The 16,854-nt window shown below is 29.9% G+C and overlaps 2 protein-coding genes across 2 annotated transcripts; one reads left to right on the top strand and one right to left on the bottom strand.

The window, feature by feature from the left end:
- Positions 1-1,966: 1,966 nt before the first annotated feature.
- LOC18055639 (probable small nuclear ribonucleoprotein F) lies at positions 1,967-4,901 on the bottom strand. Its single transcript, XM_006453308.2, has 5 exons — positions 4,781-4,901; positions 4,321-4,408; positions 4,205-4,242; positions 3,975-4,039; positions 1,967-2,269 (listed from the first exon to the last, which is right to left on the bottom strand). The coding sequence occupies exons 1-5, from the start codon at positions 4,784-4,786 to the stop codon at positions 2,200-2,202; spliced, it is 267 nt and encodes an 88-aa protein (XP_006453371.1). The 5' UTR covers positions 4,787-4,901; the 3' UTR covers positions 1,967-2,199.
- A 7,132-nt stretch (positions 4,902-12,033) lies between these two features.
- On the top strand, positions 12,034-13,207 carry LOC18055640 (auxin-responsive protein IAA33). Its single transcript, XM_024178249.1, has 2 exons — positions 12,034-12,814; positions 12,911-13,207. The coding sequence occupies exons 1-2, from the start codon at positions 12,387-12,389 to the stop codon at positions 12,990-12,992; spliced, it is 510 nt and encodes a 169-aa protein (XP_024034017.1). The 5' UTR covers positions 12,034-12,386; the 3' UTR covers positions 12,993-13,207.
- The last annotated feature ends 3,647 nt before the right edge of the window (positions 13,208-16,854 follow it).

Raw genomic sequence — 16,854 nt, forward strand, 5'->3', positions numbered from 1 at the left:
CCGTTGCGGGCGGGTTTAGTATTATAAATTAAAACCCGCACATGGATGTGGATGGGTTTGGTATTAACCTTATACCCAGTGGATACCCGCATGGATATCCACCAAACCCGTAATAATTTTTTTCAAATATTTTTAATTTAATTTAAATATAAAAATATATAAAGAAAATAATATAATTAATCAAATTACTAAATAACCAAAGGCTCAAAGTTATGTATGTGTGTATATGGCTCATCTCCTATTCTAAAGTCATAACCTAAAGAAAACTAAAGATATTTCCCTTCGAATTAGTATTTGAAAATATTAATATTAATTATTATTATAGCCATTGTGTTGGATGGGTGCTTATAGTGGTGAATAAAATAAATATCTTCTCTTGGATCTTGTTTTAAATGATAATATGAAATGTAATTATTATTTTTAGATATTAGTTTGTGCTTTTTAAATAGATTTGTGTAATTTATACTTAAATTTGAGAATTTGTGTTGAATTGATGTGGAAATTTTACTTTTTTATTTACATTGTTTAAATATAAAATTGAATATGTTATATGGAATTTGAGGTTATTATTATAAATTTATATATTAAAAATTTGTGATTTTAAATACAGAAACCCGCAAAAAATCCGCCGGATACCATTGCGGATTTGGTAATTGTTAAAACCCGCTGCGGGTTGCGGGTGGATTTGATAATTTAAATTTTGTGCGGATTTGAGTTTAATATTGGCAAACTCGCTGCGGGCGGTGCCCATTGCCATCCCTATTGGTGGGGGACACTTAATCACCGCCACAGCGTTTCAACTAAAGAGCTTCTCCTCCTCTTGTTATAATGAAAGAAACTGTGGGCGTGTTATATATAGACCACAGATTTTGACCCCCATTTTTTTTTTCTTTTTTTAAAGTTGGGGGCCTCGGTGGTTGAGAAATGAGAAATGAATGGGGAGAAAGGAAAAGCAACTCAACTCAACTCATTTGAGTTTGGGTGGTAGACTCAGATTATAAAGCTACTTCTTTCTCAACGTGTTTCGATTTTAATTGGTCGTTCGACACAAAGCTTGAATCTAAGCCACAGCTTGCAAACTACCTCAAGTTTTTTTTTTTCAAGGGTAGATGGATGAAGTTAAAATTTCAATCATAACGTTGAAGATATGGGTTGACTTGTCGTGCCTCATTCACATTCTGTTAATTTTAACATGTTCTTAAACATCAGTATACGTATATTCTAAAATACTTATATGTACTACCATTACTACTACTACCAACTCTTTGTATGAATATAACAATTTTTAAAATATAACATAAACCTATTAATTATATCAAATTGTTGGTGATTTAATTGTGCAGAGAGGGTACCAAACAAAGGCATTGATTTAGTTTGATAATGACTGAGAGCTAACTATATGCGAAGATCAAGCGGAAAATGGATCTGAATCTCGATTATTTTATCTCATTGACTGACAGATTGGTGGCGTTACCATTTAACATCCATCCTTTTGACGGCAAATCCTATTTCCTGTATTTTTCTTACCTACCCACTTTACTTCAACGACCTATGAAGAGTTATTTGATAATTCAAACCCATTGATTGATATACCGTAATCAAAGATTTTAGTAAGCATAATTTCAACATCTTGGTCTGGTAGGATTTAGAGGCTTGCATCTACGACTTTAGAAGGAATAAGTCTTCATTTGAAGTTTTGCAAAACCAAACGTCAATAGAGTAAACTTGAAGAGGTCGAAGTCTAAAAAGATTACTATCTTCATTTCAAAAGCCAAAACATTTGGAAAAGAGAAGCTGTTTTATAGGTCTAAATTTAAGAAAAATGAAAGTCCAAAAAGTTGAAAATCTTTTTTTTCATTTTACAGGCAGCTCCCCACTGCCTCAGTTCAAACTTGTCCTCAATGGAGGACCATCTGGCCAATAGCGTAAGTACCAAAATGATAAATTCCTCCCGACAAAAGTATTGTTTTTCAAAGAACCGAGAGAATTACCCGAAGCTAAGTTTACAGGGCATTCAAACGCCAGAATTCATATCAAAGGGAAATCAATTTGTTTGTCAGGCCCCGATGAAAGGCATGGGGAATATATCAGTAAAATTACAAATCATCTGAAACTTACATACAAGTACAATGGAGCAGGTTTAAGCTTAAAATAACAGAGTTCTATTTAGCCGATGACTAAAATGCTTGAACAAATCCCTTAGTCTCGATCAGCATCCTCTATTTCTTCATCCTCTGGAACCCCGCGGAGATAGAGAACATTGTTGCATCTGCATACAAAAATAAACAAAAGAAGAAAAGGGAAAAAAACAAAAATCAGATGCATCAAACTCAGTAGGTTGCAGTTTCAACAGTGGTAAAAGACAAGAAGCCGAAGCGACTGTAAACACATTGGTTGTAAGCTTGGCAAAAGTCATCCAAGAAAAAACCTCTCCCTTATTGCAAAAAGCAACCAGTCCAAATCTAAGTTCAAGAAGCTTAACAAGCTAAGATAGCCACTTATCCAAGTCCTTTCTTACTTTCCTAACCGATTACACGTCTATCTATCAGGTTTACCCAACTACAAGAATGGTGCAGATACTGATACAAATGCAGACAGACAACAATAGTGATAATCAAGCCACAAAAAAAATCAACAAAAACAATCAAAATAGATTAACACTTAAATATATGTATCTAAATTGCTAATAAACAAAAATATGCATTAGATATTCTTCAGTTCAGACCAAAACATTAGCAAGCTAGTCAGCAGGGTCTTTGGAAATGCAGATTAAAAACATTAACCATAAGAGGAATTAGGGATGGCAATTGTGCCCGCAAACCCGCAAATCCGCCCGTTGCGGATAATTTTGAGGGTTGCGGCGGGTTTGGTATTATAAATTGAAACCCCCACTTGGATGCGGGTGGGTTTAGTATTAGCCCAATATCCGGCGGATACCCGCATGGATAACCACTAGACCCGCAATGGTTTTTTAAATATTTTTAATTTAATCTTAATTGAAAAAATATTTAAATCTAAAAATATATAAAGAAAATAATGTAATTATGCAAAGTACCAAATAACCAAAGTGTTTTTGTATGGTCTATTTTTCTTTAACTTAATGCATGAATTATTTCATTATTATAATTTTTTTCCTCGAATTAATATTTGAAAAGTATTATTCTTTAGAAAATATTAGTCTTAATCATTATTGTAGGCATCATGTTGGATGGGTGCTAATGATGATGAATGAAATGAAAATCTTCTCTTAGAGCTTGTGTTGAATGATAATATGAAATATAATTGTTATTTGTAGATACTAGTTTGTGGGTTTTTTTTAATGGATTTGTGTGTTTTATACTTAAATTTGAGAATTTGTGTTGGATTGATGTTGAAATTTTAATTTTTCATTTACATTGGTTAAATTTAAAATTGAGTATGTTATGTCGAATTTAAGGTTATTATTGTAAATTTATATATTGGACATTTGTGATTTTAAATGTACAAGCCCGTAAAAAATCCGCCAGATACCATTGCGGGTTTGGTAATTGTCAAAACCCATAACGGGTGGGTTTTCTTAAAAAAATTAAAACCCACTGCGGGCGGTGCCCATTGCCATCCCTAAAAGGAATACTCAAATGCAATCTTGTCACAAAAGTGCAAAACACTCATTCTAAGAAACAGAATCTTAAAAAATCCATATCATCTTGTTTTCTTATGTTTAAGTATGAACAAGATACTAAAGGAAAATTTCAGCCCTAGATAATATCAATAGCCACACACTTTCTACTTATCCTCGCAATGACCAAAATCAAACGAGGCTTTAAGTCCACCCTCAAATGTTATATCTAGTTTGCCAATATCCTTTACGCCATAGACAACAAAATTTAACGTAATTTCATTTACTAATAGCCTGAGAGACTTTTGTCCTGATCATTGCATTTTAAGTGATAAGATAATTCAGGAACAAAACAATAACATCAAGTGGAAGTTACCTGATCAAGATCTCTCCAAGGTTTCCAGAGAACTGTCCATCAACATATTCTTCAGCATTTCCTAGCTGCGGATACCATAACGCAAATCAAAGCAAAAGATTATTAACAACATGCACTCATGCATCCTCTATACGAGAAAAAGTTGTGCTATGCCTGACATAGATACCTAATTAACAATGGACACTAGATAAGCAAATAGAAATAAAAAGGAAAGGAATCTTAAGTTGCACCTGCAAGTTCATGTAAGAATCCACTGAGGCAAGGAAACCTGAACAAGATAATAAATTTATTAAAAAATAAACAATGGAAGCCAATTGTGTCGAATAAAAAACGAAATTGAAAGTACCTTTATACTCCATTCCCCACTTGAGTTTAACAATGACAGTCTTTCCAGTCAAGTTATTCAAGAAAGGTTTCGGGTTAACCGGTATCGTCTGCAATATTCACATAAATCATAGCAATTAAGTTGAAAACACAATGTCAATTATATCTTACAGCAAATTCCATCAAATAATGCAGTAGCATTCGATAAGTTTACGCAACCAAATTTAGTTCAGTTTTTTTTTCTTTTCTTTTTCTTTAGTGATGTTTATTTGTGCAGGTACAAAAGTAATATTATAAAAACATATACGAACAAAAAAAAAAACTAAACCCTCAAAAATTTATCACGAATACTCTTACGAAATACAAAAGTTACTTGTCTATATAGGCAAATAATCAAACAAGAAAATAAATTTACCACAATACAATGAAAACTAAAATAATTAACAAAAAAAAGTTTGCAATTTAATTTTGGTGTCACTTACAGCCATCGAAGGACGAGGAAGGAAGGAAAGTACGCTGTCGCTGCGTGTTCTATTGATGATCTTGATCTGTGGTGGAGCAGTTGCAACTTGCAAGGGTTTTTTGCTTTCTAGGGTTTTGTAATTTGTATCAGTTACTCAATGAACCCCATCGATTCCCTGACTTCACGTTCTTCTGAAAATGACAGTGGTTGTCTTAGAGAATTGATGGGTGTATTTAGTAATATTTACAAGGGTCCCTGGTCGTTTTAAGTTGGGTCAACTTCATTCTTTTGAGCCCATATCCGTTGTTATGCTCCCTTCGTTTAAAGGAATTGAGATCTCTTTTCTTTTGAATATGATTTTCTATATTATGTGCATATGATTAAGATTCAAGAATAATTCTTTTATTGCATGTCTTTTTTTTTTTTTTTTGGTTTGAACCACAAGGTGGTCTTGAGTGGGCCCCAACTGTGGGAGGCACCTTTAAGCCCGTACCACAACCCAGACTAATCCCCGCTCGCACCGGGTCAGCCCATAAGGGGTAAAGTACTGGCCAAAGTGGTGACTCCATACGAGAGTGGGACTTGAACCCCTAACCTCTCTTAAGGAGTGAGAGTGCCGAACCACTCACACCAACCAACTTTGATTTTTTATTGCATATCTTTAGTAATAACTATCGATCATGAAACTCTATAATTGCTCTAGTAATAAATGTCCTAAATAAGAGAAAATTTTGATTCGGAGAATATAGCGAATCTGATGATTTTTTAATCTCTTCAAAATTTAGTTTATTATTGGAAAGTTCTCAAGTTTCGAAACTGTTTGTTTTTATTCTACAATGTGCAACATTCTAATCAATGTCGTCTGAACAACTCAAGTCTGTATGAACAATTCAATTATTATTATTTTGAGAAGATTCAATTAATTATATTATTCTAAGTACTTGAGTAATTCTACATTAGTGTGAATGTGACGATTTAGGGTACTTATTAAAAAACTCAAATTCTTGTTCTTTTCGAAGTACTGGTACTGTATAGCCTCCTTTCCATGTGAAAAATGAAAAAGGATAAAAGCTTGTTTAGTCCCTATATTATGAGGTTAGTGTCTATTTAGTCCCTGTATTTTTAAAAACACCTCAAAACGTCCCTGCTACTAAATATTGACACTTATGCCATTATTTTTTTTTTATTTTTAACTTGCTTTTACAATATTACATTTTTACAATAATGTTTCTTTTTTGGATATTAATAAAAAATTAAATTATCAAATTAAACTCAAAAATAAAATAAAAACAAAAAAGGTATATATTAATTTTTGTGGAAGCTCACGTATGTCTAAAAAATTAATATCGTAAAAAATTACATTATCAATTTTTTTAGAAAAATTAATATTTTAACTCAAGAGTGTGTTCCACAAAAATTAATATATATTATTTTATTTTATTTTATTTTTTGGTGTTAAAGTGGTAATTTATTTTTTTTCTTTTTAATAATGTCTAAAAAATTATTATAATAGGGCAATATTATAAAAATAAGTTAAAAGGAACAAAAGATAATGGCAAAAGTGTCAATAATTTAATGGTAGGGATGGTTTGAGGTATTTTTAAAAATATAGGGACTAAACGAGCACTAACTTCAAAATATAGGGACTAAACGAGCTTTTACCCAATGAAAAATGGGTAGTGAAAAAATTTGATCATCATTAAAATGTGAAGTTGACCATATAAGTGAATTGATTTTCAGTAATCGATGATTAGATTATATATATATATATAATTAACGTATATATTCTACACGTATTAAAATATGATTGGCCGACTAGCTTTTGAAAAGATTGTTATTAATGTTGTTTCTTGTAATAAAAGACAAGAAAAATAGATAACATAATTATTAATTAAGAATTGACAAGTTTGAATGAAATGAAAGGGGATGTTAAGTACTAGTCAATTTCAAATTACATCACCAAATTGGCTAAGATGTTCAACTGAACTGATCAGTTAATTATAAATGAATTGTACAATACAGGGTTGGCTTTGCATTTAGCTCCAATTTTCGTAGTTTTTTTTTTTTTTTAAAATAGGAGATAAAAAATTTGGAACATATAAGTTGGAGATGTAGCTCGCATTTCTTTAAATTATATAAAAACCAATGTCTTTGAATTTATAAGGACTTGTGAGTGGGAAAAGGGTACAAACCAAACATGAAACATCATGCTCCGTAATACAAGTTACCTTATAAATGCCTAACTAATAAAACATATTATGGATTTCCTGAAAGAGGTTTAGGTCTCATTTTCTAGAAAATAGGTTTATACTAAGAATACGTTTGAAAGACATTAATTCACTAAGAAGATTTTAGTCAATTTAATTGATAAAATTTTGAATTCTGCCCCAAAACAATAAAATTTTTGAGATATTTTTACCATGCAAAAGGTTTGAATCCCACTCACACTCTATATGTTTAAAGGTGCTTTAACGTATATTTTAGGGTTAATTTTGAATTATTCCGTCATAAAATGATAATTTTTTAAAATACACCTATTCAAAATTATCATAAACTTCCCGTTATCCTCTACTTTTTTTAAGAAGACAAAAAAAAAAATAATTTCGTTTTTATTTTAAATAAAAAATGAGATAAATTGAGGTTTACAATAACTTAGAGATGTTTTAAAGATTGTTATTTAACAAAGAACGTATCGGAAATATCTTTATTATCTAACTAGGAAAATAGAACCGCCACTTCGTGGTGGCTTAAAAAAAAATTAGTATATCTTTTTTTATACTTTACACTTGATGAAATTGATAAAAAATATGAAATTGATTTTTTTTTTAAAATGACGCAGCCTTATAAAACTAATGTTATTTATGAAAGTTAATTATTTTTTTGTTAACTTTAAAAATATATATTAATATGTATAGTTAAGTGTACACAACCTTTTCATCAATAAAAATTATGTTCACACTAATCAATTCTCCATTCTTCTTGGTATTAACATACTCCCACATCTTACAAAGTCTAACTCTTATCATCTAACTATCTTTATCATTGTTTAACTCATGAAGAAAAAAGTACTCCATGAAGCACACAATACAAAAAATTTAAATAAGTCAAAAAATAAAAACACAATAACATTTCTAAAGAGGATGTTGATTAAATAATTAAAAAAAACCCAAACATAACAAATCTTAAATACTTAATATTTATAGAGTTTAAAGAAGTCAAAAAACACTAAATAAAAGATTGCATAATTAAATATGGGATTATGACACTAAAATTAGGTCCTAGTGGCATTGGTGAGAGAAAATAAAGGAACCTTCCTTCCTATATTAATTAGTTGATGTATTTTAAACCACTAAAGTTTAGTTGTTGGCTTAATAAAATAAATGAATGTTTGAAAACATATAATTAATGGTTACATATTGTTGAATTTAAATAGAAAGAGGTAGAGCCATGTAATCTTTTATACTCTACTAATTATTTTCTATTTTTAATATTTTGTAATATAATTATTTTTTAATCTCAACCAATATATTAGATAATATAGAATATAAAAAGATGCGAAATAATAATACCACAAATCTTAACTACTTAATATTTATAGAGTTTGAAGAAGTCAAAAGGCACTAAACAAAAGATTGAATAATTAAATATGAGATTATGACATTAAAATTAGGCTCTAATGACATTGTTGAGGGAAGATGAAGGAACGTTCTTTCCTATATTAATTAATTGATGTATTTTAAGCCACTAAAATTTAATTGTTGACATAATAAAATAAATGAATATTTCAAGACTTATAATTAATTATTTTTAATGGTTAAATATTGTTGAATTTAAATAGAAAGAGGAAAAGACATGTAATAATTTATAATCTAATAATTATTTTCTATTTTAATATTTTGCAATGTAATTATTTTTTAATTTCAACCAATTTATTAGATAATAAAGAATATGAGATGATGAGAAATGGTGATGCCACACCACCTCTTGTAGTCCCAACTTTATATATATATATATAGATATAGATTTTTAATATTTTGTAATGTAATTATTTTTTAATCTCAACCAATATATGAGATAATAGAGAATATAAAAAGATGAGAAATAATGATACCATAAATCTTAAATATTTAATGTTTATGTAGTTTGAAGAAGCCAAAAGGCACTAAACAAAAGATTGAATAATTAAATATGGGATTATAACATTAAAATTAGGCTCTAATGGCCTTGTTGAGGGAAGATGAAGGAACCTTCCTTCTTATATTAATTAATTGATGTATTTTAAGCCACTAAAATTTAATTGTTAGCACAATAAAATAAATGAATGTTTCAAGACTTATAATTAATTATTATTAATGGTTAAATATTGTTGAATTTAAATAAAAAGAGGAAAAGATATGTAATCATTTATAATCTAATAATTATTTTTTATTTTAATATTTTGTAATGTAATTATTTTTTAATTTCAACCAATTTATTATATTATAGAACCGCGCTTCACGCAGCTTTGAAAAAAGAATTTAGTATTATCTTTTTTTTTCTTACTTTACACTTGATAAAACTGATAAAAAATATGAATTGATTTTTTTTAAGATGAGGCAGCCTTATAAAAAACAAAAAAAAAAAACCATTAGCCAGCAATACAAATAAAGAAGCAACGCAAGATAAAGAATAAAATGAGAAAATATATTATAAATTGATTTTATTCATTCCAACTGTATGTGTACAAAACAAAAAGATGAGCTCTCATTTTATAGTTACATAATTACTCCATGAAATTAATGAAAAATTATGGATCATAATTCATTGTGAGATATTGGGAGTTATAGGGAAGTTAAATGTTGCTAATGGGAGATAGTAGGGAGACTAAGAAATATATGTTATGAACATCTACATTTATTTTAATAAAGGGTAAAAGCTCGTTTAGTCCCTATATTTTGAAGTTAGTGCCCGTTTAGTCCCTATATTTTTAAAAATACCTCAAACTATCCATACCATTAAATTATTGACACTTTTGCCATTATCTTTTGTTCCTTTTAACTTATTTTTATAATATTGCCCTATTATAATAATTTTTTAGACATTATTAAAAAGAAAAAAATAACCCTATTATAATAATTTTTTTAGACATTATTAAAAAGAAAAAAATAAATTACCAGTTTAACACCAAAAAATAAAATAAAATAAAATAAAATAAAATAAAATATATTAATTTTTGTGGAACACACTCTTGAGTTAAAATATTAATTTTTCTAAAAAAATTGATAATGTAATTTTTTACGATATTAATTTTTTAGACATACGTGAGCTTTCACAAAAATTAATATATACCTTTTTTGTTTTTATTTTATTTTTGAGTTTAATTTGATAATTTAATTTTTTATTAATATCCACAAAAGAAACATTATTGTAAAAATGTAATATTGTAAAAGCAAGTTAAAAATAAAAAATAATAATGGCATAAGTGTCAATATTTAGTAGCAGGGACGTTTTGAGGTGTTTTTAAAAAAACAGGGACTAAATGGACACTAACCTCATAATATAAGGACTAAACAAGCTTTTACCCTTTTAATAAATTCATAACATTCCCCCTTAGATGTTCATTACAAATAATATGTCTCATTAAAATCTTTACATAATTGTTATTGTATAATAACAATCAAATTAATTATGTGAAGATGTAAAACCAAATATAAAAGAAAATTTATCTATTTATTAGATAATATAGAATATACAAATGTTGTTATTGTGTAAAATCTTTACACAATAAATTCATAACATTCCCCCTTAGATGTTCATTACAAATAATATGTCTCATTAAAATCTTTATATAATTATTATTGTGTAATAACAATCAAATTAATTATGTGAAGACGGAAAACTAAATCTAAAAGAAAATTTATCTATTTATTAGATAATAGAGAATATACAAATATGAGAAATGATGATGCCACGTCACCTCCTCAAGTCCCAACTTTATATATATATATATACTTGAAAAAATATTATTTAAATGTTTAAAATAATTTACCTAACATCAAAAACGGACATTTTTCACGAACTTCCATCATGGCCACAGACAGCAGTATCATGCTGCAAAATGTTCTGTGCCAAAGGGCAACTTTGCACCTTTTCGCTTATACTATATTACCAAATTAACCCCATAGGCGACATCTGCAATTTGCCTCTAAAGCATTTGATTTAGGTGCATATTGGTCTTTTCACTCAAAAATAAAAGATGACGTGGACTTCCCGACCGGCTGAGAGTCAAAGTAGCGAGCCGTTCGGCGACCGCAGCGCGGTCGTCTCTGTAGCCCATGCGTTACAATTTACAAGATTTATTAATTGCTTAATTATTAATCAATTTGTTTTTTTAACAACCAATTTTTGTGTTTTGATATTTTAAAATACACTTCTTTTTATTGGGTTTGCTTTTCCTTCACGCCTTTTATCGCCATCCCCATAAATATTACTTTATTTATATATAATAATTAAAAATTTTCTCATGGCCAAACACAAGAATATTCAATAAAAATATTACCTACAGTGTATATAATTACTAGAGCACTTCTTAGATTTGAACTTAAAATCCAGGACTAAAATTTAGGATGAATTTATAGTATCGTAGATAATTTTTAATGTTTGTAAAAATTGGTTTATGACACCGTAAATCTGTTCCGACTTATATATATATATATATATAACTTTATAGTATCTTAAATCAATAATGTTATAAGCTGATTTACAACACTAAAAATTTGTCCTAAATTTCAATCCCAGATTCTAAACCCAAGTATATATATATATATATATATTCACAAACACCTTCTTTTGCACTCACAAGCAAACATCCCTGCCCTCCACTTAACCCTCACCCATTTGTTTCCAAAATATTTTATTTAAATAATAAGTAGGTTTGTGTGATTGACAATCATTTTTAAAATTATTAGTGTTCATGGTACTAGAGGCGTGTCTACGATTTTCTCAAAATAATAAGTGTTCAAAATTCGAATCTCATTCACATTAGAATTGACAGTTAAAATTTATCACTCACATACTTATTTATTCCTTACAATTAGTAGTTTATTTCATAATAATTGCGAAAGATAGAAAATCACAATACCTATGATAAATATATTTATGTATGAGGTCTCAAACGGCGAGACAATAAATTAAAGAACTATATATAATCTAGAAGAATATCAATGAAGAGCAGTGATGAATTATTTAAAAAAGAAAAATAAAAAAGAGTACAATTTCATTAAATATAGGGCATCGAATTTGGAAAAAGAAAAGGCATATCACAAGTTTTAGGGTGTTTCCAGACACCAGCTTGACCCGTCCCCGACATTTGTGCTCACAGTTTCTCTCTACATATGTGGCTGCATGTGTTCTCATTGAATACTCTTTTGTGTGTGTGTGTGTGTGTGTGTGTGTGTGCATACATAATCACATAATGAACACTTACATATACGCAACGTGTAAAACCAAAAGACCGTCTATTAAGTATTGATCTCTCTGCCCACACCACACCAAAAAAACCAAATCCTTTTCACTTTCATCCCACTTCAGACCAAACCCTCTTCAGTTTCTTTGTCTTCTGTCCTTTCGGAGCAAATTAATTAAACATGAATAGATCATTTGATCAGGCTCAAAGACAAGAATCTTTGAAAAGGAGATGGCAAGAGAGAAGAGCTATGTCTCCAAATATGAATTGTACCACCACTACGAATACAGGAGTACTTGTTAATAACCCTAATAATAACAGGCTCCAAGCTTTTCCTGGCCTTGATGATGATGATCTCGTCTCCACGGTGGTTCCTCCGGTGACTGTAGTCCTCGAGGGCCGTTCGATCTGCCAACGCATCAGTCTTCATAAGCATGCAAGCTACCAGAGCCTGGCCAAGGCACTAAGGCAGATGTTTGTTGAGGGCGGCGAGGCTGCTGCAATCAATTCAGAGCAAGATCTTGATCTCTCTAATGCTGTCCCGGGTCACCTCATTGCTTATGAAGACATGGAAAATGATCTCCTCCTCGCCGGTGACCTTAACTGGAAGTACGTAATGTTGCCGTATTTTTAGAAATTAACTATACATAATTATTTTACTAATTTAATTTAATATATTGTTTTTGGTTGGTTTGTGGATCATAGGGATTTTGTACGAGTTGCTAAGAGAATTCGGATACTGCCGGTGAAGGGGAATTCGAGGAAGGGACCAACAAGAGTGGCATAGAGCTTGCTGTGTTGTCTGGCCCTTTTGCAGATTATTGAGTTTCCAAGCAAGTCAAAAGAAAATTAATATGACTGAAAAAATCAACGAAGAACCGAAACCAATGTTTTGGATTGTTATATGAAATGTCTCAGCTAAGCTATATATAGCTAGCTAGTTAATCTTTGCATGCATGTGTAAAGTTTCTTGGTTTCCCTAAATGAATAAAATATCCTTTATTTTTCTAGATTTGCATATATATAAGTTAAGTTTGATCCTTTTGGGGTTCTTCACTGCTTGTATCTTTTGATTTTTTTTCCCCCACTCTCCTTTGTACTTTCTTGGCATGAGAGCAGAAAATAGGAGTTTGTTTTATAATTGTTTCCTCTTAGTTTAGGAATTAGGATGTATCCTTTATTGACAAGCAAGTTATTTTGAGATTTTAAAGATTTTGTGACATACAAATATATGATCTGATGTGTATGGTTAATTGTTAATTGCTTAGTATTTTACTTAAGAATAACTCTAATTAGGAGAAAATTTTAGTATCTCTCGATCACTTGTAACTTTTCTTTATGAAATCATGAAATCTAATGAGAAAGAAAACCGTATCTTGTGCAATTTGATGAAGAGAAAAGAGACAGAGAGTGATAATAAAAATCAACAAACATGTTCAAATTTTTTTTTCTCTTTGTTGGAAGATCAATATCTAGATTTTAGTAATTTTTCTTTATTCATTTATGCGTAAATCCTACAAAAAAAAAAGGAAAAAATTGTTTAACTTTAAATGAAAATTTGTTGAGTTATTGAGAAGTTATTCACTAATCTTTCGTAAGTGATCAACTTATTATAGGCAACATATGAGTTATACGTCAATAATCTATTATGGCAAATAATTCATTTCATTGTTGCTCTGAGCATCATCATCATACTCCTAATGAACAAAACTTTCGGAGTGGAAATGGGAGAAAAAATTTGGGTTATAGTAGGCATTTCAAAAAACTACGAACAAATCCATTTTTATTTGGTGCGAGCGTATGCATTTTGTAAAAATACTCTTCTAAAGGTGCGACTGATATTTGTTGATGCTATTGAGGACCGTTTTAATTAATGTGTTGTTGGTTAAGATATGGACCGTTTGTAGGTGAAATTGGTTAAGTGATGAATTTATTGTCCCTTAATAACAAGTGATCAATAAATATTTTGAACAATTCAAGAGTTTACATGATAAAATAAATTGAAGTGACGACTCTTAGAGATGTGGTCCTTATTATGTTCCCTTGTTAGCCACTGCGATTACAAGTAATAATACATGTCTTGAAATTTCTTTAAACTCCTTTTTACATATTCTAATTATTTGTCACAAATCACGATATTACTTCATGTTATGATTTAGAATAAGATATGTATCCATACGGTCCTTCTCAGTGCGCCAAATTATACAAGTAGGTAAGATGAACCTTTCACGTTTCAAACAACGAATTATAATCAAATTGAAATGATTAAAATGTTAACTTCATGCTAATAGTGGGAAATGTTGAAGATTTTTTATTTTTCACTGCGATCATATTTAATGAAAATAGTATTGGTTGTATTCAAATTTGGGATAGACCATGCTTTTGATGAGATCGAATAATGGAGTGACTGTGACAGAACTTAAAATGGGTTAAAAAGCAACACTTTGGGTCTAATAATATCATGTTATCGATTATTAAGGATAATCAAATATGTCTATATCATATCCCAAAACGGCAAAAAAAAAAAAAAAAGAATATAATGGGAGATTAAGGTACCTGTGAGGATTTGTAAGTAGAGAGTGGATGTATCACAATCTTTGAAGGGAATGGTTTTAAAGCCTAATAATTTGGTTGTAGAAGGAATAATATTGAATTAATAAACTTTTTATCTCTCTCCATTGTACACATTTTCTCTAATATTAGAGGCATTTACAAACTTTAATTTACATTAAAAGATTATTATGGGTGTGTTTATGATTGAGCTTGTGCAGCTGTAACTTTTAAACTATAATACTAAAGTGTTTGATAAATACTAACTGTTATAAATTAAAAACTGTGTTTATATAATTTTTCACTTATACAATAAATTTTTTTTTATATTTTTAATAATTTTATTAAAATTTAAATTTAAAATTTATATTTACTACATATTATTAACTTTAATTTTATAATTATAATTTTTTTATAATAATTATATTTTAAAAAATTATGTCACCTTAATCTCAAACACAACCTATATATGCACACTTTTGTGTAGCCGACCCTAAAGCTTCGCTGTTTGCAGCTGCAATTAATAGCTGCTGTGCTTTTTCATGAATTAGGTTCAATTAATTTAGGCCTTGGGCTGGTCCAGATAACACATTTCCTAATTGACAATAAATAACATGAAATCAAGAAAACAAAAAGCAGAAAGTGACTCATTTCCAGCATTAATATAGCTTTTATTGAATTTTTACTATTTCCTGTACTAGATGAATTATTGCTTGGCCCGAAAAAAAGAGAGAGAGAGAACTGAAACGAAATTAAATAGCAGCAATTGGGTGGTCGGCATGGTGGTTATATATCAGAACTTTAATGTTCAAACATAAGGCCAAACCATTGTTACATTACTATTATTATTATTATTATTATTGTTTGTGTGGGTTCAAATTACATTATTAATTTATTAGAATAAATAACAACTAAAATTTTCTGTCAATTCATTAGGGCACGTGCAACATTGCTTGCAAAAGCAGGTAACAAAACCGACACAGCAGCGAGCGATTTAATATATGCTGCTTCCTGAATCAAAGGGGAAGGTGTGCTCTGCCTTTGGGATTTCAAGTCACGTTCTTTGTTTTATATTTATGTGTGTGTTGCTTTGTATAAACTGATACTAGTTAATGTTTTCTTATTGCATCCATATAACCTTAATTGAATTTATTTATTTACTTCTATCGAGATTGGTTCTTATAAATATTCAAATCATCCATATTATCTAGTCTTTTAATTATCGGTAATATGTATTCAAACATTATCGCTCAAAAGAGCTGTGTTATTGCAACAATATCAATCAGATAGAGAACACGTTGATCAATTGATGTGGCTTCACGTACCACCAATAATTAATGTTACTTAATTTTAATTTGTCCAGCCTGGGATCTGGAGCCATTACTACAGACCTGCACGTTATATGTATAGTTGGTGTCAAGAAGACAATCTCACACATCGGTTGAGAAAACAAAAATCTTGAACTAAATATGTACCCTCCTCCACTATGAGTTAAGCCTGTGGTGGTACTATAATTCGCTAGCTTAACTTGATGACGTCAATCGAATAAACACTCAATTAAACAAGCAATAAATATATTAGTTCGAGTGCAACTAGCATTTAAGAACTTGCATTTGTTGGTTAGTTGTTTTATATACCGCAAATCTTTTGGCAGCTGCAAGGAAAATATCGGGTGAAGGCTTGCCTTGTTTTGCCTTGTGGGCTGCGGCCGCTCATGTTGGCATCCCTTTGGCATGGAGATGTTTCTAACCCCTACAAACAGAAAATTGACCGCTACTTAAACAAACAGAGAATTTCTTGTGAATCTATCTTCAAACATGAGTGATTGATTTCTTCTTGCTTGAAACAGCCACCATCGAAGGGTCGTTGCTTTAACTATTTTGACAAGGGATTGTAGCGTGCTTGCTAACCGCTGGCCACTGGCTGAGAAGTGTTTAAGAATAGGAGAAATGTAACACTTGATTATTGGTTTTATTAATCTATTTTTAATTGCATCTGATGACATATACTTTCAAAGCAAATGCAAATTTTAGTTAATTTTTAATTCAAGGAGTCGGTAAGTGGGCATCCTTATGAAACGGACAAGGTCCCCCATCCAT

This window comes from Citrus clementina, unplaced genomic scaffold, assembly GCF_000493195.1.
Source record: "Citrus clementina cultivar Clemenules unplaced genomic scaffold, Citrus_clementina_v1.0 scaffold_1, whole genome shotgun sequence".
Lineage (NCBI taxonomy): Eukaryota > Viridiplantae > Streptophyta > Magnoliopsida > Sapindales > Rutaceae > Citrus > Citrus x clementina.

Coding starts and splice junctions, on each gene's coding strand:
- LOC18055640 (XM_024178249.1), top strand. CDS start 12,387: ATGAATAGATCATTTGATCAGGCTCAAAGACAAGAATCTTTGAAAAGG. Junction 12,815..12,910: donor GCCGGTGACCTTAACTGGAA/GTACGTAATGTT, acceptor TGTGGATCATAG/GGATTTTGTACGAGTTGCTA.
- LOC18055639 (XM_006453308.2), bottom strand. Junction 4,243..4,320: donor GTGGGGAATGGAGTATAAAG/GTACTTTCAATT, acceptor TATCTTGTTCAG/GTTTCCTTGCCTCAGTGGAT. Junction 4,040..4,204: donor ATTCTTACATGAACTTGCAG/GTGCAACTTAAG, acceptor TGGTATCCGCAG/CTAGGAAATGCTGAAGAATA.